This window comes from Dromaius novaehollandiae, chromosome 4 (genome assembly GCF_036370855.1).
Source record: "Dromaius novaehollandiae isolate bDroNov1 chromosome 4, bDroNov1.hap1, whole genome shotgun sequence".
In the NCBI taxonomy this organism is placed as follows: domain Eukaryota; kingdom Metazoa; phylum Chordata; class Aves; order Casuariiformes; family Dromaiidae; genus Dromaius; species Dromaius novaehollandiae.
In genome coordinates this window covers 52,494,216-52,521,427 of record NC_088101.1, presented here as the reverse complement: position 1 = coordinate 52,521,427, position 27,212 = coordinate 52,494,216, and the positions used below count along the sequence as shown (strand labels likewise).

At 38.3% G+C, this 27,212-nt stretch overlaps 3 protein-coding genes and 1 long non-coding RNA gene across 14 annotated transcripts in view; 3 read left to right on the top strand and 1 right to left on the bottom strand.

Moving 5' to 3' along the window:
- Positions 1–8,880, top strand: part of CENPU (centromere protein U) — a 16,606-nt gene extending 7,726 nt beyond the window's left edge. For both annotated transcript variants that reach the window (XM_064511035.1, XM_064511034.1), the window contains exons 9-13: positions 98–176; positions 1,156–1,203; positions 2,936–2,997; positions 4,298–4,454; positions 5,122–8,880. In XM_064511035.1, the coding sequence (XP_064367105.1) occupies positions 98–176; positions 1,156–1,203; positions 2,936–2,997; positions 4,298–4,454; positions 5,122–5,259 (484 nt within the window). In that variant the 3' untranslated portion in view covers positions 5,260–8,880. The remainder of the gene's footprint in view (positions 1–97; positions 177–1,155; positions 1,204–2,935; positions 2,998–4,297; positions 4,455–5,121) is intronic.
- On the bottom strand, positions 842–25,866 carry PRIMPOL (primase and DNA directed polymerase). Of its 9 annotated transcripts, none has more exons than XM_064511031.1 (15): positions 25,750–25,866; positions 25,117–25,248; positions 22,806–22,890; positions 21,976–22,160; positions 19,972–20,063; positions 18,902–19,043; positions 17,352–17,499; positions 13,808–14,098; positions 11,493–11,655; positions 10,197–10,294; positions 9,119–9,205; positions 8,904–9,012; positions 7,730–7,812; positions 7,604–7,650; positions 842–2,118 (listed from the first exon to the last, which is right to left on the bottom strand). In XM_064511031.1, exons 4-15 carry the CDS (start codon positions 22,153–22,155, stop codon positions 2,050–2,052), a joined length of 1,509 nt encoding a protein of 502 aa, XP_064367101.1. In that variant the 5' UTR covers positions 22,156–22,160; positions 22,806–22,890; positions 25,117–25,248; positions 25,750–25,866; the 3' UTR covers positions 842–2,049. The 9 variants fall into 9 exon arrangements, with proteins under 9 accessions (XP_064367101.1, XP_064367102.1, XP_064367103.1 ...); XM_064511032.1 differs by having other exon boundaries at positions 842–1,149; XM_064511033.1 differs by lacking the exon at positions 842–2,118 and adding an exon at positions 2,160–2,819.
- LOC112986111 (uncharacterized) lies at positions 10,294–12,302 on the top strand. Its single transcript, XR_010389050.1, has 2 exons — positions 10,294–11,295; positions 11,949–12,302. It is a non-coding gene; the product is annotated as an uncharacterized LOC112986111 (long non-coding RNA).
- CASP3 (caspase 3) overlaps positions 25,782–27,212 on the top strand; it is a 12,292-nt gene continuing 10,861 nt past the window's right edge. The window contains exon 1 of one of the 2 annotated variants that reach the window (XM_064511037.1): positions 25,782–25,914. The gene's annotated coding sequence lies outside the window, so the exon portion shown is untranslated. Of the gene's footprint in view, positions 25,957–27,212 lie in introns of both variants that reach the window. The other variant, XM_064511036.1, reaches the window with a different exon arrangement.

The window sequence follows — 27,212 nt, the reverse complement described above, 5'->3', positions numbered from 1 at the left end:
TTGGATTCTATTGATAGTGTTACTCAAAGGAATGTTTTCAGAGGATTTCTCCTTTACTAAACCAAACGGGTTTGTTTTATCCCTCTGACTTCTCCAGGCAAAGAGTAGACTCTCAGATTTGCAGAAAAGCTATTGATGGCTTCTGTTCTGGTTTCAAGGACCAAATCACTGATCTTGTAAGTACGCAGTAAATAACAATTTTGTGGCAGTGATTATAGGGCTACGTATTACGTTGTAGTTGAAAGCCTATGCTTTTATATTGTCCTTTACACGTACATTTTGGGATACTTCAAAATCTGTATCACTTGTCAGGTTAAATAATTAAAAAGCACAATTAATTGTATGTAGATTATGACTTGCTGCCTCTGTGCTGACGTTCGTAAGAATTGCATTTAGACAAAACACTGCTATCATGCAAATACATTGCAAAGTTTTCAGCTTCTGAGAACAGGGAACCATCCAATAATCTTGAAGTGTTTGTCATATCTACAGCGTTATACAGTAAAATTGGAGATTTGCATAATGTGAATAAGCAAACAGTTATGTAAAGCATTACTTTAAAAGCTCATGGTTGTTTTTTTCAGAGTTTGAGTAATCACTCTGTATATTACATCTCAGCCACTCGTCTGTGTAGTAGCCTGACTACAGGATTCTTTCAAGAGGCCTCTAGCATATGGTTCATGGAGAACAATCCATCCTAGATAACAATTCAGACCTAACTGTAAAAGACCCAGCTGGGAAGAATTCCTCTCAGCTAATCACAACAAGTTGAAGAAATTCTGTAGGAATTCAACTTTGTAGGAGTTGTCATAAGTAAAATAAGTAAATACTAAAACTGTAGTTCTGTTTTAAATGGTTCATTAAAACAAGTTTTAAAATGACTAGATTTATACATTATATGTGAAGTTATGGAAAAGATAAGCTAGGGAGTATTACTTGCACTAGCTGGTACAAGATGAGTAATTACAGTCTTCTCTGGCATGGGGAGAGGGGAAAGAATTGATACACAATTGATACGCTTGTGATTTTTCTTTGAACCAGAGTTTTTTAGGTGACTTTTCATATTATTCCAAAGTAATTCTTGCAGTCAGGTTTTCAGGAGGATAGAGAAATCAGGGTCTGCAGTCCATCTGTGATGCTTCTTTTTCTCTGTAGATAATGGAAGTCCAGGAATTAAAGAACATGAAGAGAAAAAATGCTAAGGTAAATACATATTTGAAAGATGTGCTATTACTAGAATGAGTGTGCAGCATACAGAGATGAGTGTTAAAATTTTGATAAGTCAACTGAGTAAATAAAAAGAATTCACAGAGACAAGTGCACTGTACTAAACAATCAGTTGCACAAATATAGTACAGGGAACCACAAGAGTTTTTTGCAAATGATCTGAGGAAATATGACAGATCACAGACTGCATACAAATCACTGTTATACCGGTGTAAAAAGAAAACACATTAGGATGTGTAGGCCCATGAATTACTGCTTTTTTAGTAAGTGCTGGTGAGGCCTCTGGAGTGTCAATTAAACATTGGGAGCTAGCCTTCAAGAAACATAAATGAACATAACGTCCAGAAGAGAACAGCAAAGGTTATTGGAAGTCTAGAATATATAACCTGTGAGGAAAGAACTGGATTGTTTAGTTTAAAGGGAGACACTAAAGGAAATAAATTTCGTAAATATATGAAAGATTTTTGTGTAGAGGAAGGTGATAAAGAATTCCAGTTCATTCAGAGCAAGTAGTAATCAATTTGAAATGCAACAATGGAGATCTAGACAGCAGGAGGAACTAGTACAAGCACAGAAGAGCACTGGAAGGGCTTAATTAGAAAAGTGGTGAATGTCCCACAGTAGATATGCTTAAGAGCAGGTTAGGCATTGTCTGCCGGAGATATGGTTTAGGCATGCTTGGTCTGTCTTGAGACAGTTGGCCAGAGCTCTTCATGAAGTGCCCAGAGGGGCTGTGGAGTCTCTTTCCTTGGAGATGCTCAAAACCTGACTGGACACGGTCCTGGGCAACGTGCTCTAGGTGACCCTGCTTGAACAGGGTGGTCAGACCAGGTGACCTCCAGAGGTCCCTTCCAACACAACTGTTCTGAGTCTGTGAAGAGCCTTCTGATCCTGTTGTAATTGGAAGCCCAAAAGAACAATTGGAGCAGACATAAAATATTGAAGTTTCTACTTTATTTCTTGAATGTAATTTTTTTTTAATTATTACACAATTTTAACCTATTCAGCAACCACATACAGCACACACAAATTAATCTCCTCAGTAAACAAGTGAAGTCAACTGAAAGCTTATTCTGGGAGGTGGCATTTAATAGGCCAAAGGTGAAGTCCTAAAAGTCTTGTTAATTTGAGGTAATAAGGTAAGTGTACTCTTTCATTAAAATGAAATTTTTAATATGCATTTAGCATTCTCAGCCAGGGAGAGTTGTCCTTGTTTTGCCCCTCTTACACACTTGTTTTACACTAGCAACTCAGTTTTATAGTCGCTAAATTTAAATTTATAGCAAGATATTTAAAAAATGGGATATCCTATTAAAGAAAGCTTAGCTTTGCTTAGTTCCTTAGTTACGGAAATCATATCGAACATGCGTTCATATTAGCATTCATTCTTAAACAAACAAGAAACCTGCTGGAGTTGGCGTATTTGCATTGAAAATGCCATAAATTCCTTTTTTATACTTGTAAAGCCAGTGCTCCTTCAGAGAATTTTGGATAGAGATAAGAGTTTTGACACTAAAGCTCTTTTAAGTTAGTTTTTTAGCTGTTTTAAATACTGGAGTTTATGAAGTCTGGTATCTTGGAATCTTCCATATCTAGAATCAGAAGCACAAAAACACAGAAGGAAAAAAAAAAGCCAATGAGGTTTAAGTTGTTGGCCTTTGAAGTTCTAGAAAGTTTTCAAACACTTTTCTCACTAATTTTTTTACAGATAATAACAGACATCAAAAAGAAAAGGCAGCGACTGATGCAAGTTAGCGACGAGTTAATTGGGTATGTTTCTAACAGTGTGTGGTAATAGCCTGAAGAACTTAAGGAGTCAAAGTTTGATATTTGAAAACACAGTAACTTTTGTTCTCTCATTTCACTTTGAACCTCTGTACTCCTGTTTCTATAACCATTTCTGTGTTTATCAGAAGCTCAGAATAACCTTTCGTTTCCATAGTTCAGTTGCCTAGATATAGTCATTTTCACAAGTTCTCTTTGCTACCTTCAGTTACTGGGGTGTATTTCAGCTGATGTGTTCCTAAAAAATAACCCCTAATGGCATAATTGGAATCGCCAAGGTGATGAATCAGAATTTACAAAGCTACTATGGTAGGTTTTGTTCTTGAGGGTGGGAGAATGTATTTCATCTCCTTGAAGTATGGCAGGGATGCCTCTGAATAGATGGTATTCTCACTAAGCCATACAATTCCCCTCTTTAACTTGGCACTTACTTAACATATCATTAAAATATAAAACACAAAAACTTAGAAAGAACCATTTCTTAGACTTCCCCAAATCCAGTTAGGTACTAGTGGCAAGCTTTGTATTGAAGCTGCCTATCACATACATGGACTTGGATCCCCGAAGGCATATTAAGTCCTTTCTCTGTTGCCGTGTGACCCTTGTTCTCTTTACAGTACTGTGGACCAACTTCACTAGAAGGAATAATTAAAGGTATCCCTCAGGAGCATGAAGTTTGAACCCCCTCATGCTGCAAGCTGTTGTCAGTTTTCTCATATGTTGCGTTTTAACCCTTTGATCATTCTTTTAAGAAAGCTTTTCTGTGGCCACACTGTTAAGTGAAGAATGGCTGTTGCTATTCAGTTTTGTGCAATGCTAATCATCCTTTGAACATAACCTGATGGATTGAGCCCTTCAGCTTATTTAAGCAGAGGAGTATCTAGTTTAGAGACCCTGAATGTGCTTCATGGTAAGTACTGAACAGCTCAGTCTATAAGCAGATGTGTGCAGAAGCAGAATATCAGGTATTTAAGAAGCTTCACAGGCAAAAAACAAAAACAAAAAAACAAAAAAAACCCCTAAGTGTTAAAAGAGAGACTGGAGCTACTGTTAGACTAGGTCGTTGAAGTGAGATGTGGGAAAACCAGGGTGTTTTTGTGGGTTTGGACCCATGCACCTGTTTAAATAATGTGCTGTATTTGCTCTGCTTATACAGGTTGTCTTACTAACCTGTGCTTGCTATTTCTGACCAACCTCTTAAGTCTTCTTCAGAGGAAGACTGTTCACAGTAACTCAGGAAAAAAAAATATTCAAATATGGTCACCAAAGCATTGATCTTTTTCAGAACTGAACCACAACTGAAACAGCTACAGAGAGAATATGCTCAGTTACAGGAGAGGGAATCTTCCCTGAGGCATGCGACTCAATTCCTTACTGATTTAAAGGAACTACAGCAAGACTGTTTGGATTACAGAGAAGCAAACCCTAAAGAAAAAGTAATAGTAAGTAAAAATTCTGCGTATGTTTCTGAACTGTTTCTGGATCAACCAGATTTTTTTTTCCTGGATTGACAAGTACTTCTATTAATAGTTAATGAAATATCACTATTTAATATGTTTTTGTGGAACCAACTTGAGTATCACTGCTCTAGGTATACTACAATGGCTCATTCACTTCTGTCTCATGTTAGAAGCCAAATTATTTCAGAGGGATTTCTGAAACCTTTATGTCTATGTGCAGGACGTAGAAACATAACTGTCATCCTCAGGTCTAACATTTTATAGAACTTAAAGAAAGGTTAGCTGTAAGAAACAAGTAACTTTGTTGTTCAATGGTAGAGATAATTCTGGTACTTGCATATTTGTTCTGTAACGTGTTGTATTTCATCAGTAGCTTAATTTCTCATGTAGTCCTGGAACTCCTTCCCCTTTTACAGTGGCTCTACTCATGACCTGGTGTGATACTTTCTTTCTGTTGGCAATACTACATGCCTGCCTTGTCTAATGGAAATCCTTCCACTTTACGAGACTCTCTAAAAAACTTGCTGTTTTTCACTTTTGCAAGTCACATCACACCATTCCAGATAGAGGAAAAATAAATACAGCTATGGAAATGTTTGTTTTCCATGGGTTAAAGACATTGTTTTGTAACTTTATTTCTTTAAAACAGTATGGAACATCCAGCCTCCCTGCTCTTCTGGTGGAATCGCGGAGAGTTCTAGGAGTGGAAAGACACTTTAAGAATATTAATGCGAGACTGCAAGAGGCACTGGATGTACAAAGAGAGAAGTTATCAAAGAAACATTAAGTGCTTTTTAATGGACTTACTGAAATTATTTGGGAACAATTATTAGAATGAACAGTGATTAAAGTATGTTTAATCATTGTTGCTGTACTTTGGCTTCAGTGTGTAAAAGAAATTAGTGACTTAATCACACTATTTAACTGGAATTGATATCATTAATTTCTACCGACACTCTTTGAATAAGTTCTTACCTAGAAACTGTATCTTTCTACTGTTAATGTCACAAAACTTTTCTGTGCTGTTTTAGGAACGTCAGTTTTTAATCTCCTTGGGCTATGTAAGTAATGTAATTTTGAAACCAATACATACTTTACAAGAGAACACACTGACTTTGGTTGAGCTAGTGCTAGACAAAACTTTTTATTAAATTTGTATGTGAAATCAATTCCAGAAGTGGGAGGAATTTAAGAAATTATTTTACATAGCTCATCAATAAAATTTAGACATACAGCTAACAAAATAGGAAACCCCACAGCAGTAGGTATTAAAGTGCTAAACTACTTGAAGTAGCATTCATGAAGAGTTTTCAGTTCTGTACTGCTCAGCCCCTACTGTAATCTTCCATGATCTTGTCATCCCTGTTTAAGATCATCTAGTTGCAAGGATTTGTTATTTACAGCAATTATTTATTTCTGTTGTAGAGATCAGGAAAAGAGCTTTTGTACTATATTGCAGTATCTTTTGTGGAAGGCATGTGACAGGCACATTATACTAAAGCAAGCTTCACTGGTATGTGTTTGTTCATTAGCTAAGTTTGTGGTTAGCTGTGTTCTTTAGCACAAGTATCCTGTTTCCTTAAAGCTTCCAGAAGAACTTCATCAGGAATTTCTTGTGTGTCACAATTCAGACTATCATTTGCAGCTTCAGCTAGTTCCACATCATCGGTAGCTTCCAGGAACCAGGCATCATCACTTGCATCGTCCCACACAGTGTCTGACAACAAGAGGTCTCTAGACAAGCTGTTTTCTTGAACTAGTGACCTTTTTGACAAATCTATACAGTTAGAATGCAGTTTTCCTTCTTTGTTCTCACTTTCATCTATTAACATATATTCTTCTTCCTTTTAGAAACAAAAACACTATTTATTCCATATGCAAATGATCATCCTTTTAACTGCTCCGATTTGAAAGTTTGAAACTAGTGTTGGAGTTTTGCAAGTGTAGCATATAATGGATACTATAGAAAGCTGGGCAACAAACAATTTTCTAGCAAATTAATTTAATTTACAGCCACAGTACACTATGGAAGCCTGTTTAAATAGGAATAGAAATCTGCTGTTTTTTTCTAGAATGCTACAACTAGTCTAATCTAGTGTCTATTTAAGGATATCAAGGTCTGAAAATGCATTTAAATTTGCTTAAGTAGAACTCAATGTACTATTTTGCAGTGTGAGTTTTAAAAGCTGTTAATATTGCAACTAAGCTTTTATGACCTACTCTGTGGGAAAGACTATTGTGTTCAGGGCTTGGGATCAGGTACTGACCTGATGTCATCCCTAGATGTCAGGTCAATATTGTACCTTTGTGGGTAAATGTAACTGAGTTGGTGCACTTCACATTTGAGGGTCACTGACTTAAAATGAAGATAATTAAATATTAATCAGTTGTGTTTCAATATATCAAGCACTGAAAAATATCTCTAATTCTAAATCCTTAAGAGATAGCCACACACACATTTAAGTTATCAAAAGAGTTGATGTGCTTGTTTTGCTAACACGGATGAAAGACAAGCACTTTGTATAGAAGCATCATTGCAAACTGGAATCCTGTGTTAGAACCATTGTTCTGCCTGCTCAGAAGTTTTGTTGCCAGGCTTTTGAGAACACGGGTAGTGCTATGCGCAGTCTCATTGAGGTTTGTTCCTTGCCCTGCCTCACGTCTAAGATTTCTTGTTCCTAATGCTGATAGCTTTTCAGCCAAACCCAAGAATCGTGATTTTTTTTTTTCTTTGACATACTCAAAAGTTCCAGGAGCACTTAAAAATATTTTAGCTGGCCTAGGGGCTCACCTAATGGGAACTACTGTTCCAGAAGAAAAGACAAAAGAAAATCTTTGGCCCCAGATGAAGTTAGGTTATTCCAGTAACCTAACTAGCTTAGCCAAGTTAGACTGAGCTGAATCTGTGCTGTCAGTTTTTGTGCTAGATGTGCTGCAGGAGAACTTAGAAATTAATACATGGAGCTACTACACCAGCACAGCTGCTCCATGGAGCAGCTCCATACCAGCATAGCTGCTCAGTGGAGTTCAACAGACAAACTGGGTTAGCAGGGATTTTCAAGACTTCTAGAGACAAAGGTTTACTCATAAGAACTTCAGCATGTTAGTAAAACAAGAACAGAAACACGTACCTCTTTGAAGAGAGAAGGGAGACATATCCTAGATGGCAATGGAAAACCTAAAGCAAATACATCGTATTTAATAGGGTTATAATTAATACTTTTGGGAGTGTTGATTGCTTTGAAAACATTACATACTCTGTGATTTGAAGTTTTTCTCTCTGCAGACTGGATCATGACACTTTTGATACCAGACTTCCTTCTTTAGATCTACCAGAATCCTAAACAAATAGTATGGTATTTAGTAACAGTACATAACTAAAGTAGTAAATGCAAAAATGAAACTCCAACACTAAATGAACAGGTTTTGTTCAACTATGGATATTGTTCTCATACTCTGACCTGTTCATTACATACTTGCTTTGAACACAGTCTTGTTATTTTTCCAATAAACTTCAGACAAGTTAAAAATACATTTCTTACAAGATCAAGTGACATTTAGTCATCTTCCTTACAAGTCACTAAAGCAAGATTAGCATGCATGACCTAACTGTAGGATAATGTTTTGCTGCTGTTGTCAAAGATAATTATAAAATCATTATTTCTTTGCAACTGATAGAGTCGAGTTGTCTATCAGATGTGTTACAGAAATACCAAGCTTCAGGTAACTTCAAGAGTTCATCTAGTTTAGTGGTTGTGGGTTTTCTCCTACTCACATGTCTCAAAAATACATTCCTTATCTTTCAGTTGTTTTCACTGTTGCTTTTGCAAAACTATTTTTTTTAGATGGTAAATATTTCTACTAACAATCTACTGTCATTTTTGATGTAATCTAAAGCCCTTGACTTTTCAACACAGTTGCTAAAACTATGAGGAGAAGTCAGAGTCCTCATAGAGTCACTGGCAAAACCCATCTTGGCTGAAATCCTGGCAGGATTTATTTTTATTATTTTAATAATGTAAAAATGTAATTTAAGATACACTAAATACAAGTTTTTAAATGGTCTATTTTATCTTATTGTTCATCCTAGCTGAGAAGCATCTAAGCAAGGCATCACTTGATAGCTTTAACATACTTTAACTTGTATGTTAACTTCTCTAGCCATATACTTTAAATAGCATGAAGATAAACTCATAGAAAAATTAGAAATACAAGTTCAGTTGTCACAAAAATTAGGGGGGGAAAAAAAGGGGGGGGGGATTTTTTTTGTTTTAAATGAGTTGTTCCTCCATGAAACAAGATAGCAGAAATTGTAACAGGTGCTGCTTCTGTCCATAAGAGCTTTACAGCATTTCTACAGAGTAACACTGGAGCAGAAAAATACTAAATAAAACTGTTTTGAAGTGAATACTGAATAGTTAAAGAACATACATTATATTGTTACTTTTGTGAGCTCTCCCAATATTTTCACACCAACGGTAACCAGAAATATCATATACAATTATCTCCTCCAGAGAGAAATAGTTCCATTGCCTTATCCCTAGAAAAGAAATAATTGTTTAATTGTTTCAAAATACTGCTGTAAAATACTTATTTGTAAATAGCAAAGTGTTTTTTTTTTTTTTTTTTTTTTTTTTTTTTTTTACCTCCTTGCACCCCATCTTTATTAACCAAAGAACGAACAAAAGAATCAATTTCTGGATATGGTGAATCCTGATAACCTTCAGTGGAATCTGTTAAAACAAAAACCACGTGTTATTTTTACACATTATACAGATGCTAGACAGAACGCATGTGTGAATCATGCTAATTACTTAAATAAGAGGAGGTATAAATCCAGTGTTAGTTTCCTATCGATCTTCAAAAAAAAAAAAAAAAAGCCCTCTAATTTAAGAGGGACTGCCTAAAGGCAAAGGATAGGAGGAAACATGCTCCCTCTAACTCTCAATGTGAGCACATGGCAGCTAGAGCGAGACTTGGTGCAGCCCGACCCAACTGCTTCAGAGTGATTGGCAGGAGGGGAGCGCCGCTGATCGGCGCCGCTCTGCTCCCACAGGGTCAGCTCATCCACCGGGGCACCCAAGGGGAACCACTGCAGGGGGGACGGAACGGAGCATATCGAGCAGGGGGAGTCACAGGCGCACATGCCTCCGTCTCCCTGTACACGAGTAAAGGATGGAAGAAAGGGAGCTAGGAAACCGGGCAGCAAGAAAGCGTGGCTGTGCGTGCACACACAAAGGCTGCACCCAGGCTGCTCCGACTGCATTCGTATCTACGTGAGGTGCCATGAAACGTGCCCTGAAGGATGAGGCACAACCCAGCCTGGGCTCTGAGCAGCACTGCCTAGTGCCCACCCCCTTTCTTAAACCTGGTGCGTGCTCCTCAGTGCCTCTTGGGTGCTTCCAGGGAGCTGGGCCGGCGGGGGGCGGGGGGAGGAGAATTGAACGGGACACCAGGCAACTGGCTTCCCACATCCCCTTTCTTCCTGGCACCCAGTCACCCACCCCAGGGACAGAGGGAACTGGGCTGAAGCATGAGGGCTGTGGGGGCAGGTGGGGAGGAGAAAGGGCACTCAGCACTGCAGAGCGCCCTTCCCACGGTCGTACTCTGCTACCTGCAAAGAGCTAGCTGAAGAGCCCTTCCACAGGTTATCAGGCATACATGTCACACTACCTCTAATTTAAGACTTTTTTTTTCCTATAGAGTAGAAGAGACTTGAGGTACCTCTAGTACTTCTGGTAGTTTTGCTATTTAAAAAAGCAGACATTTTTCTTTCCTCTTCTGAAGAACCAGATGTCAGAATTTTTGTGTCGTCCCTGGACCTGAACAGAAGAGGGAATGCAAAGGAAAAAAACACGCAATTCTTATAACATAGAGCCTTTCACTGTGCCGACAGCTCTCCCGCCATCCCCCCCCGACCTTTTTTCCCCCCTCATTTTGACAGTTTTCTTTGACTTGCATCAGCAGAGGGCAGGGTTTCTCCCTTACAAATAACGGATTGTTTTCTTGGCAAAATCCCAATATCCAGCCATTTAAAGGGTTCTGGTCCGCAGTCTTACAGTAGTATTTACTCCAGATATAATATTTGAGCATATATACCTCTTGACGGTCTTCAACCATGATTTTACTATCTGCAATGAACTGCTTTTCCTTGCTGTATTACTAGCTGGAAGACAGATCATGACAGAAGGCCGAATTCAACAAAGCATAATTTCTCATCAATGACAGACTCACCTGATACCTACTATCTGAACATACTACATGGTGTATGCTGCCCTGGGGATATTGGCATCAGTTCAGGAACAGGAACGTTTCGGGACATAGAGACTGAAGTTACAACAAATATGTTTTTAATAAAAATATAGAATAAAAATATAAGCCCTAACATTTTGACCCTCTTTCTGCTGCAGTAGTTATTAGGAGCATCTCAATGGCAAGACACTTTCAGTTTAAATTAGATACAGAAAACTTAGATTATTATGTTAAACAGTATCCAACCTGAAGAGGAAACTACATGTACAAAAATGAGAAATCTGATGGGCAAGTAAACATGTAAAAAATCCTTTCAATTTAATACACTGCACATTATTTTTCATATTTTTATTTTTCATATTTAATTGACTGTAATCTGTAATCTTAATCTGTAATCCTTCCTTTCAGAATTATACAGAATCTGTCCAAACTTAAAAATGGTTGAATTTTGCCACTTTTCAATAAAAGATCATTGGACAAATGAGCACTCTTCAGTGTGTGGAGAAAAACAACACAGCTCAGGAATGATACCAACTGCTTTGCGTTCTTCAAACTTGCAGGACATCTGAAGGTAAGTGAACAGAATGGATTCCCAACAAATTTTTCCTTCAAAAACAACGCATCTTACTGGAATCTCCTACCTTACACTGTAACAATGTTAATGGAACACCTGCCCATTAAATATAGTTTTTCATAACTGCTGTAGGAAAAAATTATTGAAATGTGTCTTTAAAAATATTTTAAATTCCACTGAAATTAAAGCATTACCCAACATTGCAGACCAAAGAGGAAAAGAAGTATGCTTCTTCCAAAGAAACATTCTTTTCACATTTAGGGACAAACTGATTATCCTCTGCAATCTTCAGAATCACATTTTTTCCTGCTTTTGCTGATTTATACATCCGGAAATTTCTGTTCTTTGTATAAACTCCTATAGGAAAACAGATGTTTCTTAACATACTAGTGCTGGCTAGGATTTAAGATACTTAGTAGTTGAGCGTTAAACAATTTTTCTTAGACACAGCTAAGGTCTAAGGAATGGACACAAACTATTGCTGATTTCAGCTCACCTCCCAGAGAAAATGAACCTCCATAGAAACGAAGCAAAGCAAGATCATACAAACATGCGCATTTTCATATTACAGGAGAATTAAGACAAACACTCAACACCTCTACATAGGCTTTATCGTTTTTACATCATCATTCCTTAAAACTTCTCTTCAGACACAGGATGGTTGAGGTTGGAAGGGACTTTTGGAGATCATCTAGTCCAACCTTTCCCCCCCTCCCCACCTACCCAAAGAGGATCACCTAGAGCACATTACCCAGGACCGTGTCTAGACGGCTTTTAAGTATCTCCAAGGATGGAACTTCCACAACCTCTCTGGGCACTTCAGGAAGATCTCTGTCTGACTCTCTGAAGACTGATTAAATGTATAGCAGGTTGCCCAGGACCATGAATATCTCCAAGGATGGAGACTTCCACCACTTCTCTGGGCAACCTGCTCCAGTGCTCAGTCACTCTCACAGTAAAAAAAAATAAAAATAAAAATAAAAAAAATCTATATTCAGATGGAATTTCCTGTGTTTCAGTTTGTGCCTGTTGCCTCTCATCCTGCCACTGGGCACCACTGAGAAGAGTTCGAGCATAAAAAGCTGCACAATTATTTTATTCTGAAATGATTCTATAGTCATCAAAATTTCTGTTCTGTGTACTAGACATCACTTGTTCAAAGTATGTATCAGGAAAGGTTAATTCCCATCTAAATAACAAACAGAGAAAAGCCAAATGGATATAGTATATATTGCCTAATTCATTTAAGAATTCATTGCAGAGATGGGTGCTTAATTTGGGGGTTGCATTTAATTTTCACAAAGATGAAAGGACTAATAGAGCTAGTACAATTAGAATATAACATCCCATTCCATCATTACAGCCATATTCCAGTTGTTTTGATTCTAGCCTTCCAGTTTTGAGGTAAAGTGGATAGTGTAATTATCAAGTGGTTTTCATTTTTTGGCACAACGCTAAATTTTTAGAGGGTGAAATTAAACGGCACAGAAATCAATTTGTTTTTCTTTAATTTCTATTCACTAATACACTTAAAGGAATTTTTAATAGTAGCATTATATATTAGATACATAAAGTAAACTTCTGATTTAGTAATAGAGAAGCCTCATCTAGGGCCCACTTTGGGATTACATTTCAACAAGTCAGATGTACTGGAGAGACTTTTGAGGCCAGCAATAAAAATGATCCAGTCCTGCTTTCTGAAATTCGTGAGAAGAACTTGAAGGAATGGGGATTCTTCAGAAAAGTCTGAGAGAAATATATGATAAACAGCCTTTAAGTACATAAAAGGTTGCTGAACAAAAATGTGATAAGCTATTTTCACTGAGACAGGGCATGAAGCACAGAATCCAGACATGGGGATGGGGAAGGCCTGAACTTTCAAACTTCAAGTTTAGTTTGCCCGTGGGAGTTGTGATCTTGGAGATTTTTAACATTTTAATGGAATGAATAGGCTAAGTACAGCTTGTCCTGCCTTGCCTTGGGGTGTGAAGTGCCCAGCCCCAGTTGGTGTTACTCTGTCATCAAAATAGAACAACCGCCATTCTAAAAGTAGAAAGAAGACTAAATTCATACGTGTATAACCCTTCAAAAGGCCACACCTGTAAGACTTGTTCTAGGATGAAGTTGCTCAACTGAAACGGAAAAATGCCATGCTTGCTGTCCCCCTTTAATAAAAATAAATAAATAAATACATAGAGCACTAAGTCCTTAGGAACAAAATTAAGAATAAGAGTCTTCTGTGGCCAGAATTTCTTCAAACTTCAGGACAATATTATTAAATGAAGTAATATAAAGAGTTCTGTGTGCCAAGAATCTAAGGCTCCTTTAAAGTACAGCCTTTATGATTACCGTTTCAGCATGTCTGGTATTTGGCTTAAATTCTGTACTTCAGAACCACAATGAGAACATGCAGTGGCTGTAATTAAAGATTAAGGAATATCTTATTTTTTAACCTTTTTGCATTCCAATATACATCCCAGACAGGTTTGAAAGCACTTATTATATTTACCTAGATCCACAAAAAGTTGCTTGTATCCTTCTTTGTCATTTACTACTAGAAAGGAAAATTCAGAAGTTTCTCCCTGGTGCGATGTTTCAATTTCTGTTGTTTTGTGAGCAATAGATGGCCAACTCTTAGAAGCATCTTCTACTGCTGAGAGGTTTATAAGAGAACCATCTGATCCATCTGTTGGTGCAGAACACTGAAAAACTTGGCCCGCTCTTTCTTCTGGAATAAGAGCAGCAGCTTTGCTCTCCATTAACGCCATGGCAGGCTGCAAAATGGTTTTCACAAAGTTACCTTAAAAACAAAAACAGAGAACTTATATTGATGAGTTAAGAACTTAATAGTTCTTGTACAAACATTTTGTAACAGCCAAGATGGAAGTGGTTGGGGTTTGAGCTTTATTTTCCCCCCTCTGTATTTTTGCTTAAAAAAAACCCCAAAACATACAAACAGAAACCTTTTGGACAAGCACGGTGCACAAAATATTTCTGCATACTATCTAAGAAACCCACATTTGGCAAGAATTTTATTGAAACTATTTTTTTTTTAAACAAGCAAAAATAAAGAACTGTTCCTATGTTAGTTGTATAATATGACCACCATCTTCCCCTTTGCAATTTTACTACCATAACAAACTAAGTGAAAGGGTGCATATTTCTCTGTTATTGGTACCTAATTCCATAGGTTACATAATAAAAGTTTTTTTTAACCAAATTTAATTTTAGGCCATCACTTTGTACATGATTCCTGACTAATATTTCTTATGAAATAATATTATCTAAGATGTGATAGTTCATTTTCTAGTTTATCACAAAGGATAGAAAGGTATGATTCATAATCTTACAGAATAATTCATGATAAAATATTTTTATTAGACATAATTTCACAATGATGAACTAAAAAAACCCACACTTTAACGTATCTGAAAAATGTTAACTCTTTTAAGTTAAATATTAAATAGACAAAATCTTCCTGTCACATCCAAGACTAAATGTATTTTCATACAGATGGTGTGAAATTACTTTATGAAGTTCTCTACATGTCTAGATATTTACTGTCAGAGTACTTTGCACAATACTTGAAGTCCCAAGCTAATAAGGTTCAAGACAGATCTGTCAAGCTGGCTACTAAAATGCATTAATAGGTGGTCTGAAGTATAATATTCATTGATAACATGCACAAATTTACCACTGACACATATCACAATTCTAGAAATCAATTTTCACTGCAACCTTAACCTCTTGTCGAAAAAGCAAAGGCAGAAGACTTTTTAAAATATAGGCAATCTCTAAATACATTTTAAGTATGACAGTAAACATGTCAAATCCACTTCACAGTGGAGACACAAACCACATAACTAATGGACCAGAATTAATAGTTCACGCTCTTACTGAAAGAGCTGACTGATGTAATTTAGTTATCAAGATTACAGACTAAAACCACCATCATACCAAATTATTGTCTTCCATGTATTACTTAAGAGTTTTATAGTGACAGAGGAGTTAAAGACCATGCTTTTGAGCTAAAAATTGTTATGATTCTATTTAATTGACACTATGGTGTCACATGAGAAATAACTGCTCTGTGTCACATTTTGAGCTGGCAGCCAGTATTATAAGCAGTTGCTTGTTATATTGGCAATCTGTTTAGCTTGTCATGTATCTGCTTTGAGCTATTCTTGAAAGTTCTAGGAACACAGATTCTACTGCTTCTAAGAATGAGAAATAGGTTTTCTAATCTTAAAAAAAAATTCTAAAAATCTTTATTTCTGAGAAATCCTATTGCCTCTTTGTGTCGGAGTAAGGATCTGATTTGTGCTCTGAGGTGACCATTAGGCCAAGGACCACGTGCCTATATTATGAATGTTTGGGACAAACAAAACAAAACAAGAACTGATTTTGTTCATGCACACAGAAGGCTACAAGATCCAGCGTGTCCTTACAGTGTTTACTTTATTCCTCCTGCTGTTTGTGCTAACAAGACCTTTTATACATGATTCCTTAGCGCAACAAAAGAAATGTGCCATCCCCACATACCTCTGATGCAACAGTACATGTGTTGTCCCCACAAAATGACTGGACCCAACCAAAAGGAAAGTAAGACTTTCTTTAACGCTGTACTGCACTAAAAAGGGGCCTGGCACAAAGCTAAGAGCAAAGAACTCATCTTCCCTGTGCTCTCTATAATTCCCTGTTAGCATACACACAGGTAGAAGCTAACTTACTTATGTAGGAAGTGTAAAAAAAGAAGAAATACTGTGTAAATTATATTCAAGACTGGAATGAGGGAAGGTGCAGAGGTTGGAACTAGCTAAGAAAGGAGATTAAGGTGAGAAAGGAAAACGAAGACTGGGCATGAAGACAGCCAGGTAATCATGACCAAGCAAACAGAAGAATAAAAGTGGGAACCAGAAAAGGACCCAAAGTTATGACAGCACTAACCTCAACTCTTCCCATTATTCTGCTGCCATTGGAAACCCATTAACAAAGGACATAATTTCTTTCTGGCACATGCAATTCTGCTGCTGTCATCACAGTTACTCCCAAACACGAATGGCAGAGCTCAGTGTCACAAAGCTAAATTCCATCCCTGCTAGTAACCCTTGAGATTATTAATACAGTGCCATATGACAGCACTTCTACTTCCTCTCTCTTCTCAGATTTGCCTTTTTAAAATAAAGGCAATAAGGAACAAAGGTTTCAAAATCAAGCACTCAAACACTAGGAAATGGCAAAAATCAAGGCTGCAGGTGCATAACCCAATCTTCTTGCATTTGCAAGCTGATTCAGGTTTTAATTCCATCACTAGGCAACCCGTTTTCTATCAGCTCCTGCTTCATTCAGACAAGACTGAATTCATATTGTTGTGTCTTAATTGTTCAATGTGTATATGCCTGCTTTACTGCACACCATACAAAATTTGTTCAGAACAGATTATGAATTTCAACATTAGCTTCTTTAGCTCATTACTAACACCTCAGTGCTTCATAAAACAGTATTAGAGTAAGTTCAAAATACTCTGTGAAGTGAGAAGATACTATTCTACAAGTGGTGTCAAGACAACCATGAACTGGCAATGTTTTTGTGTTGGAGCTGCTATATCCCAGGAAACATCCCACTTTACAACAACTAAAATTGCTTTCTGCTTTTTAAATCATGTTTATGCACAGGTGGTTTGAAGCTACCTTTACCCTGCCTTTCTGACTCTGTGCTGATCTTTATCATTGAGATGTACATTAATCAGAAAATTAAGCAACTGTACTGTAAAAGCCAGTCTTACCAGCAGCTGTGTAAATACGACATATACACACATATGTAGGTTACATTTTTATGAACAAAAAGGCTAATCATAGAGAATGAAAGTAGAAGATGAGCTGAGGAATAATGAGGCTTCATGAAATACAAATATGCAGTCATTTTTGCTGGGAATACGTATTTGTTTCCATATATAATTCTGTTAAAAATAAATATTCAAGTGCCACAAGGACTATAAAACAGCAAAACCTCACCTTTTATTTCTATTGTGTACAAGAAAAGAACACACTTACCAACATGAATATTATTCTTAAATACAGTCTTATGGGGTAGAAATATCAAGTGTCGACTAAATTTTTCATCAGTACTGGAATCTAAATTCAAGACATCTTTGGCTGAACAGTTAACACCATAAAATTCTTCTAGCTTTTGGCTGACAAGCTGAAAATTATAAGCATGAATTAGGCTATTTTCTCTAGCAATTTTAATAGTGATGTCTAAATTCTAACACAAACACACATTCTACATCTTACTTCCACGTTTTTTTCTCATTTTGAGCATGCCATTAGTTAACTCAAACTAGCCACAAAATTTCAAAACTTTCCAAATTTAACCAAAATGTGACATAGACTGTACCTCCTGAATTCAGCAGGTGACTGAACGTACTAACACTGCTAAGATGAGCAAATTTTCAGTTTTTCAGCTCAAAGTCTAATTTAGTTGCTTTATCCACAAATTGTCTTAGTCCACAATACTGTTCAACCACCCAGTGATGTTCAACCACCCAGATTTCTAAGGCAGGCTTACCTCGAACCTAAGACAGATCAGTAAATACCAGTCTTCTACATCAGAAGACCCAATGAACACTAAATAAACAGAAAACCAGGTAATACCTGTAGAAACCCTCTACAAGTTTGTGATTACTCATGTTTAGGAATGGGATGCAGAACCTAAGAGTCCAGAAGCTTTGGAGTTGGGTATCTCATATCCTCCACCCAGCAAACGCAAAGATCTCCTCTTAAGCCTAGGAATATCTGGATTTCGTAACTGATCCACAATGGAGTAAATCCTCCCAGACTCTCCATATCAGCTAAGGGCCTTTACAGAGGAAAGGCCTCAATCTTTTTTATTTTCTTTCTTTCCTTTCTAGCTTGAGACATGTAAGTATCAGAAGTCTCACAAATACATGCTCATTGAGAAAGAGATTTTATTGGAACAGAAGATGTTCTAAAAACCTGCTTTATTTTTCCCACTTTTGATATACTGAAGTTGCAGTCAAGCTCATTTCCTGAGCAAATCTGCAGTTAAATTGGAATTTGCACTATTTAATAAAATTGATATTTATCAAAGGTTTTGATAAGTTATTACCTGACAATTAACAAAACTTTACGTAACAAAATGATGAGTGCAGTCACCTGAGATTCTCTGCATAATCATTTAAATTAAATCATTAAATTTACATCATTTCAACTATAGTGAACTCTCATATGAAGGTGCCTAAAATTAGGAGGGCTATATCTAAGCCTTAAGTGGCAGAGCACAAAAACCAACAGTGTGACTATAAAACAAAATCATCATGTCAATGAAACCTATAGTGAATACAAGCCTTCCAGCAACCACCATCCTCTGTTTTCCTCCCTTGTCATTTAAAGTAGGAAACCTTTGCCTTAATTAAAAGCATACTTTTCACTTCATTAAAAACACTCACTAACTACATAATTATTTTTTATTTTACTACAAAATAATGAAAAAAATAAAGTGGTAAATAGTTTGGCTCCAGATTAAACCAACAACTAATTCATATCAACCTACACATGATGCGTTGGCTTTGTTCTAGTTTTACCTCAATTAACTTTGCAACCATACTCTTGCCATCAGCTCCAGGATTTGCTGGTTTGTAGAACTCCAAATCGAAATAAAGTTTACAAGCATCTTTTTCAGGAATTACTTCATAGCAATGCATAAGACTTGTTTTATAACCTTTGCTAAGGAAAAACAAAAACAAGTAACAGCCTCTCATAATAAATACTACACGTGCTTATGAATTGCAAACAAGAACCCCACAAGTCCTAAATATTCTTTTATTTTTTAACCAACTACCTATACTAAAACAAATGCAAGTAACAGCCCTCTACTGCTCTGAAGAATTTGTAACTAACTTTAGAAACTTTGCTGATGTGTGGTCTAGGATTTAGACTCATAATCCCACCCCCAAAACCTTACAGTACATACTGCCAACAGAAATGCTGTCAAGAATTTAAGGAAACTACAATAAAAAGATAGCATGAAATATCACCGTTATGACTTAAGCACGAAAAATGAATTTATTCATAATTTTTAAAATTAAATTAAAAACGAAGAAAAATTATTCCCATATTCGAGTTGAGAAAAAAAAAAAATCAAGTTTACAGTTCTAACAGAAAAATGACTTAGATTTCTTTTGCTTCTTAACCAGATGTTTTATGGGGGGGGGGGAGAAAAATGTTCAGCACCTCATCAAACTGTCAATACTTGAAACTGTTCATGAAGCAAGAGCAAAACCATATGTTGTTAATCAGACATTTATATTAACTAATATGCATTTAAACTAATATATCACTAATCATGGAAATATATTTGTATCGTGTGCCAGTGTGGTCCCCTGAAGAAAGCTGGCACAAAAAGCAGGTCTACTGCAATTAGATCTAAGTTCACTAGACACGAGGACCTTAATTCACAGGAAATAATGGAGGTCTGCAACTCAAAAAAAAAAAAAAAAGTTGAAAACACTACATAATAGAACGATTTTTCATTATGTAGATTTTTTCCAGGACCACGATCAAACCTCAGGCAACCTACTACAGCTCTGTGCTACTCACAGCTGGACTGACCGACCCCCCCAGTAAAGTATAGGGCTCCTTTTCGAATACTTACGTATAATAAAACCAAAGCTCATAATATGTTGTCACGAGGTAAGACCTCCGTCCATTTTGTGTGTTCTTTTCCAAGGCAAATACATGAACATCCTTTTCAAAGAAGCAAAAAGTTAAGTCGTTTTATTTAGAGAATTAATTAAAATTTTCAGAAGTTTCTATTTGACATTAATTTATTTGGGCAAAAGTTAGTAGAAATATTTAAAAAAATTAGGTACATCAGTTATCCTTTTCTAACCTAAGAAGCAACTGTTTTTAATATAGAACTTCTTTCTAATTTCAGTTATGTGATTATAAATTTGAAGAATTTCTTTGAGATGAACAAACCTACAATGAATTTACATCAATGTGAATTCTATTTTCTCAATAAAATCTTCTTTTGTCTGATCACAGCAAGTCCATTTAATGGGAGGAGAAACTGTTCTGAAAAGAATAGTCTCACTGATGTGATGGCTGCCTGTGGCTCTATAACAAATATTCCTTAGATTCTATTTATTTAAAAGCAAAAATAGAAATCCAAAGACAAAACCAAAAAAGCACTGCCAAGCTGGTGAGAATACATTCAGGAAAACCAACTGTGAGAAGAGTCTGAAAGAGACTGAGAGAAACAGACTTTCGGTATGAGTTATTTTAAAAGCCTCCAAAGTCACAGTATCTGAATATTTTACACTCTTAACATAATAGACCCTTATCTCCTACATCATGAGACAACAAACTGTGCCTTCCTTCCCCCCCCTTTTTTTTTTAAACACATGTGGGGACTAGAGGTAGATTAAAACTGTCTAGTCCACAGCTGACACAGGAAATCTGTGGCAGCAGGACATTTAAGTGACTAGATACCATAAATAGTGCCTCTTGCTGTTGAGTCTTTGCTTCCAAATGCTTACTCAGTACACACAAATATTCTGTACAAGGTTTTTATTCTGGAGTTAGGTAAGTTTTGAGCATGTATAGTTTGCTATGTTTCAAAAATTCTCTGTAACACAAGGTCTACGTGGATGTGATCTCTTCAGTTTTCCTTGCAGCCTTGTCTATAGATGAGAAAAGGAGGTTTATTTTGCAATGAAAAAGCATAAAAAGAAAAAAAGCTGATACACAAACATAGTGACATAAGTGGTCATTAAACAGACAGCTTCAACCAGTCAACTGAAAAAGAAAGCAAGCTTCAGTCAAGACTGGTTTGTTTGTTTAATTCTAATGTTTGCTAAAGTATGGAACTCCAAAGTAACCGAAACATGGAAAATCCAGGTAATTACATTACCCCTGCATAAAGATTACTAGGTTCTTTTGCTAACCAAGTATACACTGTTACAAATGGCTCATAATTAACAGAAGCTTTCACTGGGTATTTCTGAGGAGAATTAGCAATTTATTGTAATTATATTTATAAAATTCAGACCTGCGGGATTACTTGAACACCTAAAAAAAAAAAAAAATCACAAAAAATAGTACATTGCAATACATTTCTTTAAAAGAAGCAATCAATTTGAAAAGTATTAAATGCAGATAACTGAAAATAGAGGACATGTTTCACATAAATGTTGTGTGGCTCACTACTTATCAATATCTGAACTTGCTACTGAGTGCAGTGGAGAGGTGTATCATTTTTCTTTTTATTTTGCTAAGTCTCTACCTCCTGTTTTTCCTTTTTTTTCCTCTCATATTTTCTCCTTTCTTCCTACCTGACTCTCTCTTCTTTCCTATTCTCCTGCCAACTTGCTTATCTTAAGGAGGAATCAATCTGTCACTACAAGGTTGCCAAAAAGCACCTCTGCTGTTATAAGTTAACATCACATATCAATTCTTATGTTAGAACTGGAACTTACTACAGTTATCCTCAATGCATCATGATCTTCTACAAAGATTTTAAAAAATTATTTGTTGTTTCAGGATTTCAAAACAAAAAGATCCTCCAATCTGCTGAAGACTTTACTGTTAACCAGGCTTTTAAATAAAGTCAAATATTGGAAGTACTCAGAGTAGAGACATTCAACAAAGAATTTACCTCTTCGCAGGTTTTTACATAGTGAAAAGCTTCAGCCTGCCGACAAAATATTTTCCAAACAGAGGATGGTTGAAAAGGTTTGGACAGTTTTGGTTTGTAAACTGGAAGAAGAGGGTTTCTTTCATAGTGAGATGCTAGTTCTTCAACTTTCTTCAGTCTTTCTTCCCATTTTCTCTTCATTTGTCCTAAAACAATTACAAATAGCCAAATCAGTATCAACTGTTTGTGATTCAATTTTAATACACCTTATACCCATCTCTGCTTTTGATTTTGTATTTATTGAGCATACATTATTTATTCACTTAGAAGAGCCAATATTCAAAATCACCACCCAACTTAACTATGATATTCCCTTTAACATTTAATCTTTCCATGCAGTTTTGGTAATAAAAGATAATTTATTTTCATATTAATTCAATCAAAGATCAACACACAGAAAAGACAAAGTAAGCGAACGCATAAGAAGTTTCATTTTTATTGACAGAACAGTATTACACTCTGCAAAAAGTACGCAGAACTGTCTTAATTAGCCTCACACCATTAGTAGCGAGTGCAAAAGGCAAATACTATTATATCTGCTTTATGGTTGGAGAGAAAAAAAACACAAGGTAATTATTTACATGGGTAATAAATCACTTGACTTCCCGAGCAAAAATTAAGATTTCAGTGACCTTGCTCTGAGCTCAGCGTCACAAAGAAAAGGAACGGAAATCGTAAATGAGCGTTCCATTCTCTGCTGTTAACTTTAGCTATCGATCAGTAATACTTTCATCTGCTTTAAAATCTCACGTATTCCGTGCTTCCTTGCAAACCTAAAATAGCAATCCTACCTGTTCTCAAGAAATGGTATGTGAGATAATAATGCTTGCCATCATGCAGTCTTTAAACTTGTAATCACATAAAGGAATCCAAATGCTGTAAAGCAATATAAAACACAGAAGTACATTAACATAACAGGGGGGTATAAGTATTTGCAAGTTTTACTATCTTTTTTTCTGAAAAAGTTTATTGCCACTCAAAATGCCTACAAATGAGTTAGAGCATTTGTAAGAAACTGAAACAGAAGAAGAGGGACAAGAAGTGAAAAGATTAAGGTGTATCTTTTTGTTCTGCTTGTTCTACCACTTACCAATCCTTGGTACTCATAACAACATCCCAGTTACAATAAAAGAGAAAACATAACTAACTATACTCAAAAGTATTCATACCTTTAACAGACTGGATCCACAAGGTGAATTTAAGTATTTAAATATCCCTGTGGGCACCAAAACCCAAATTTTATATCCTCTGAATTCCCCTCCAAGTTTTCCACAGTGAAGTTTTCTGAACACCTACATTTATGCCCACAGTACACTTAAGCCTGCCTGTGGTTTCAAGGTTTAGTGCCTGTGTCAAGTCTAAATAACAGAATGCTTTTTTCACTTATAGGGGACAAACATATCATGTCTGCAGACCTTGACAGCCTGCTGACCTATGAACTTCCTCCACATCCTTCCTTTTCATACAATCAATTTCTGCTTTGGAAATGAAAAGAGAAATCACAAATAGCAACCAGCATTTCTCAGAAGTGCCAGCAGAATCTTTGGTTTCATTTTGATACTGTTGGCATTGCCGTAAATTAACTCAGTGCAGCCTCCCATGAGGTGACAGTTAAACAGAAGGGAGGTGAAGGAGGATTCCCATAATTCTACACTCATTTTACAACTCCTATTTCGACTATCTAGGAATATTTTTTGCAGAAACACAGTTTCTACACTGATACTTGAATCTGAGCAAAGGTTAATGCCTCTTACTTTAAATTGAGATCTGTCACTTTTTTTTTTCAGTCCAAATGTTCATGGATTCTCAGCAGTCTCAGGTCTTTTCAAAATAACTTCAGCTGCTATACCAAAGATACTCAACATAAACACACCTATTAAGAGTATGTACAATTTACATCTACAGACTAGTAAGCCTTCTGAGTTTACAGGGAAGATCCGACTCCATTTTCATCAATTCTTTCCCACCAGCAGTAATGGGAATAATTATTTACGTTCTGCTTCCCAGAAAAAAAATTTGTTGCTAACATATTTGGACTTCACTGTTTTTGGTGGTATATGAAGACACTCAGAAATGGTATCTCCTGGGACATCACTTAAACTCTTTCATTTTCCCATTCGATGAAAGACTATCAAAAAGCAGGCAAGTGTCTATTGGAAAATTAACCTTTTAATCTTGAACTTAATCTACTTTTTGCTTCTAAAGGTCAACATACAAATATGAAAGTAAAGAACTCACCCTACAGTACATAATGAAGCTGGAACTAGCCCTCATATTCAAACAGCTATTGTGTAAGAGGGCATTGCAGGGCATTCAGATTCTAGTAAGACGGGATTCAGACAACATTTGTTGTTGAGCTGTACAATTTCCAAGTTTGTATCACACAGCAATGGAACATAAAATCCATCATAAGTGGAAGTACCTGCTCTGATACAGTTCAGTACATCTGTATTTCTTTAGATCACTAAAACCAGAAAGATGCCCTCTCATATGCTAATCATCCCCTGCAATTTATTTAAGATCATAATCAACCACTTGTTTGGACTGTCAGAAACACATTAGTTTCTCAGCACACAGAAGAACTGAAACAAAACACTTATCCAGGTTCTGCAAATTCAGACACAAACAAGACATATTTCCACTGCACCATACAGTGGAAATAACCAAGTTTCGTACTCAGGCAACTGTAAGAGGTCTGGTATGCAGGTCCATGCAAAACTCGCTTAGACACTTCTGCACTTGTGGTGCATGTGTAATGCGCACACAATCGCAACCAAAATGCATGACTGCTCATTTTTCACCGATGTGACAGCACAGACTTAATTAGGTTCTTTGTAAGCTGTAACAACAACCATATTTAAATACTTAAAACGCTATCATGGTCAGAGTGTTATAAAACACTAGGGAACTCCACCTAGTTTTTGAAGTCTTTACGCTAAGAATGTAAGCCAGGACATAATCAGCATAGTTAGAATATAATTATTAGCACAATTTCACTGGCAGTACTAACAAGTATATGAGCAGGTCCAAATATGAAAAAAACATGAGTCAAAAGAGACAAGCATAAAAACCGTGAAGATGGTTTCACTTCAGGTAACGCACTGCGAGATCCTTTTGTTGCTTTCTGGCTGCTGAGCCTTGGAGCCGCGCGTTGTAGGGGCACACACAGGTCCCGCACTGTCTCTTCCCTTCCTTTTTAGCTCAAGAGAAATTGTGAGACTCTCAGATAACCCCCTTAAAAAAAAATAAAAAATTTACAGGTCTGACAAGATTAGGACACTCACAGGAACTGGCAAAAAGCTTAAAATTAGGGGCTAATATTCATCTAATTCAAATACAGGCTGCCTACCGCGCAGCTCGTTATTAGGACGCTTCACCACCGCCACGGCCCTGCCCGGCCGCCAACGGCCGTTTCCCCACCTGGCGTTTGCCCGGGACGGGGGCGGGGCCGGGGCCGCGGTCACGCGCCCGAGCAGCACCGCGCGCCGCCGCCGCCTCCCCCTCTCAGCGCGGCCGCGCGCGCACAACCGCCACCCGGCCCCGGCCCCGGCCCCCGCCGTGCTGCCCCTCGGTGCCTCTCCTCGCAAGAGCCGGCAGGGCGGGCGGCTCCGCAGCCACACTCCCCACGGCCGCAAACAGCCGGGCTCACCGCACCCCGCGGCGCCCCGAGGGGCGAAGAGGCGGCGGGGGGGCGATGCGCGGGGGAGGCGCCCCCCGCCGCAGACCCCGACTCACCGCCGCGGGCCCGCGCGCTCCCCGCCGCCGTCGGGGTTTGAAGGCGCCGCCGTTAGCCCGGCCCTCCCGCCCCCTCCCCCCGCGCGAGGCGGAGCCAGCGGGGCGCTCGCACACAACGGCGGCTCTTCCGAGCGGCGGCGGCTCCTTCCCTCAGCGCCGGGAGAGGTCGGTTCGGGACGGGAGCGCGGCGCCGGGGGCGACCGGCGGGTAAGGGCGGCGGAGGAGGCGCGGGGCTCGCCGCGCTGTGGGCGGGCGGCGGAGCCCGGGCGCGGCGGCGGGCGGGCGGGGCGGCTGTCGCCCTCCCGGCCCCGCGGCGCCCTCGGGCCGGCGGCGGCGGCCCCCCGCGCTCGGGGGCGGACGGGAGCGGCCTCGCCACGCGGGCGACGCCCCGGGGCAGGAGCGGGACAAAGCGACGCCTTTCTGCCGCCGCCGGGGCTGCCGTCGGCGCCTGGCGGAGCGGTGGCCGCAGGGCGGCCACGCCGAGGCACGCCCCGGGCGGCTGCGGCCTGCCCCTTCCGCTGGGCGGCGGCTGGGGAGGGCAGCCCCGGCGAGGGGCGCGGCGGGGCCGGAGCGGGGGTCCGGGCCGCGCGGGGGGACGGTTCCTTGCTGTGGGAAAATACTGGGGTTTGGTTATTGATTTTCCGGAAGCTTAAAACCAGCCATTTGTTAATTTAATTGTGCGTGCGTGGGAAAGATTACTTAAAAAGAAAACCAGAACTACTCTCCAGTGTCCTTCTGATAGACTGCTAACTAACTGGAAACCTAGGGCCAAAAACTGCATTTCGATTTACCAAAACAAGTCTTGGCAGACAACAGGTTAAGTCTCGTCTGAAAAATGGCAGTGCAGTGACCCAGTTCTTAACAAAATGTTGGATGTGTGTTAGCTACGATTCAGCCTGCGATCAGATTCACAGGTGCAGCAGTAAGGATGCTTGCCTCTAATATACTGGTCCTGTAAATACAGGGAGAAGTGTCAACATGTCTGAGTCACTCGACAGAAATTGTTACCCTAACTTTTTATAGCATGTAGATGTCCCTGTCCAAGGTATCATCAGTCTGTTCCCTGCTAGATTGAAGGATAGTGCTGGTAATCTAATCTTTAATCCTCCAACTAATAGTTGTAGTTCTTTAAGTATCTGCTTATGGTTAGTAGGCAGGTTTGAAAATATACACCTTGCCCCCAGTGGCCTGTCAGGCTCTTTTATGTTACTGGTTGTGGTGATAATGTAGTTAATAGGTACAGATGAATGAATAAGCAAGGGTCCTGTCTACTCTGGGAATAAATTTGCGTCTTGCTGATCTTGCAGATTAACGCTGATTAAGTAAAACTCTGTCTCTGGAAGATCAGAGTGCTGGCCCAGTGTCAGTGCTTTCCAGCAACCACATCCAGACCAGAAGCAGTGTGAAACTGCTGTCACAGTACTGGCATGCTTCCGTCAGTGGAGGCAGTATTTAATATTGGT

Coding starts and splice junctions, on each gene's coding strand:
- PRIMPOL (XM_064511029.1), bottom strand. CDS start 22,155: ATGAAGAGAAAATGGGAAGAAAGACTGAAGAAAGTTGAAGAACTAGCA. Junction 20,064..21,975: donor ATGTAAAAACCTGCGAAGAG/GTAAATTCTTTG, acceptor TTCTTTGAAAAG/GATGTTCATGTATTTGCCTT. Junction 9,206..10,196: donor AACTACCAGAAGTACTAGAG/GTACCTCAAGTC, acceptor TTGTTTTAACAG/ATTCCACTGAAGGTTATCAG.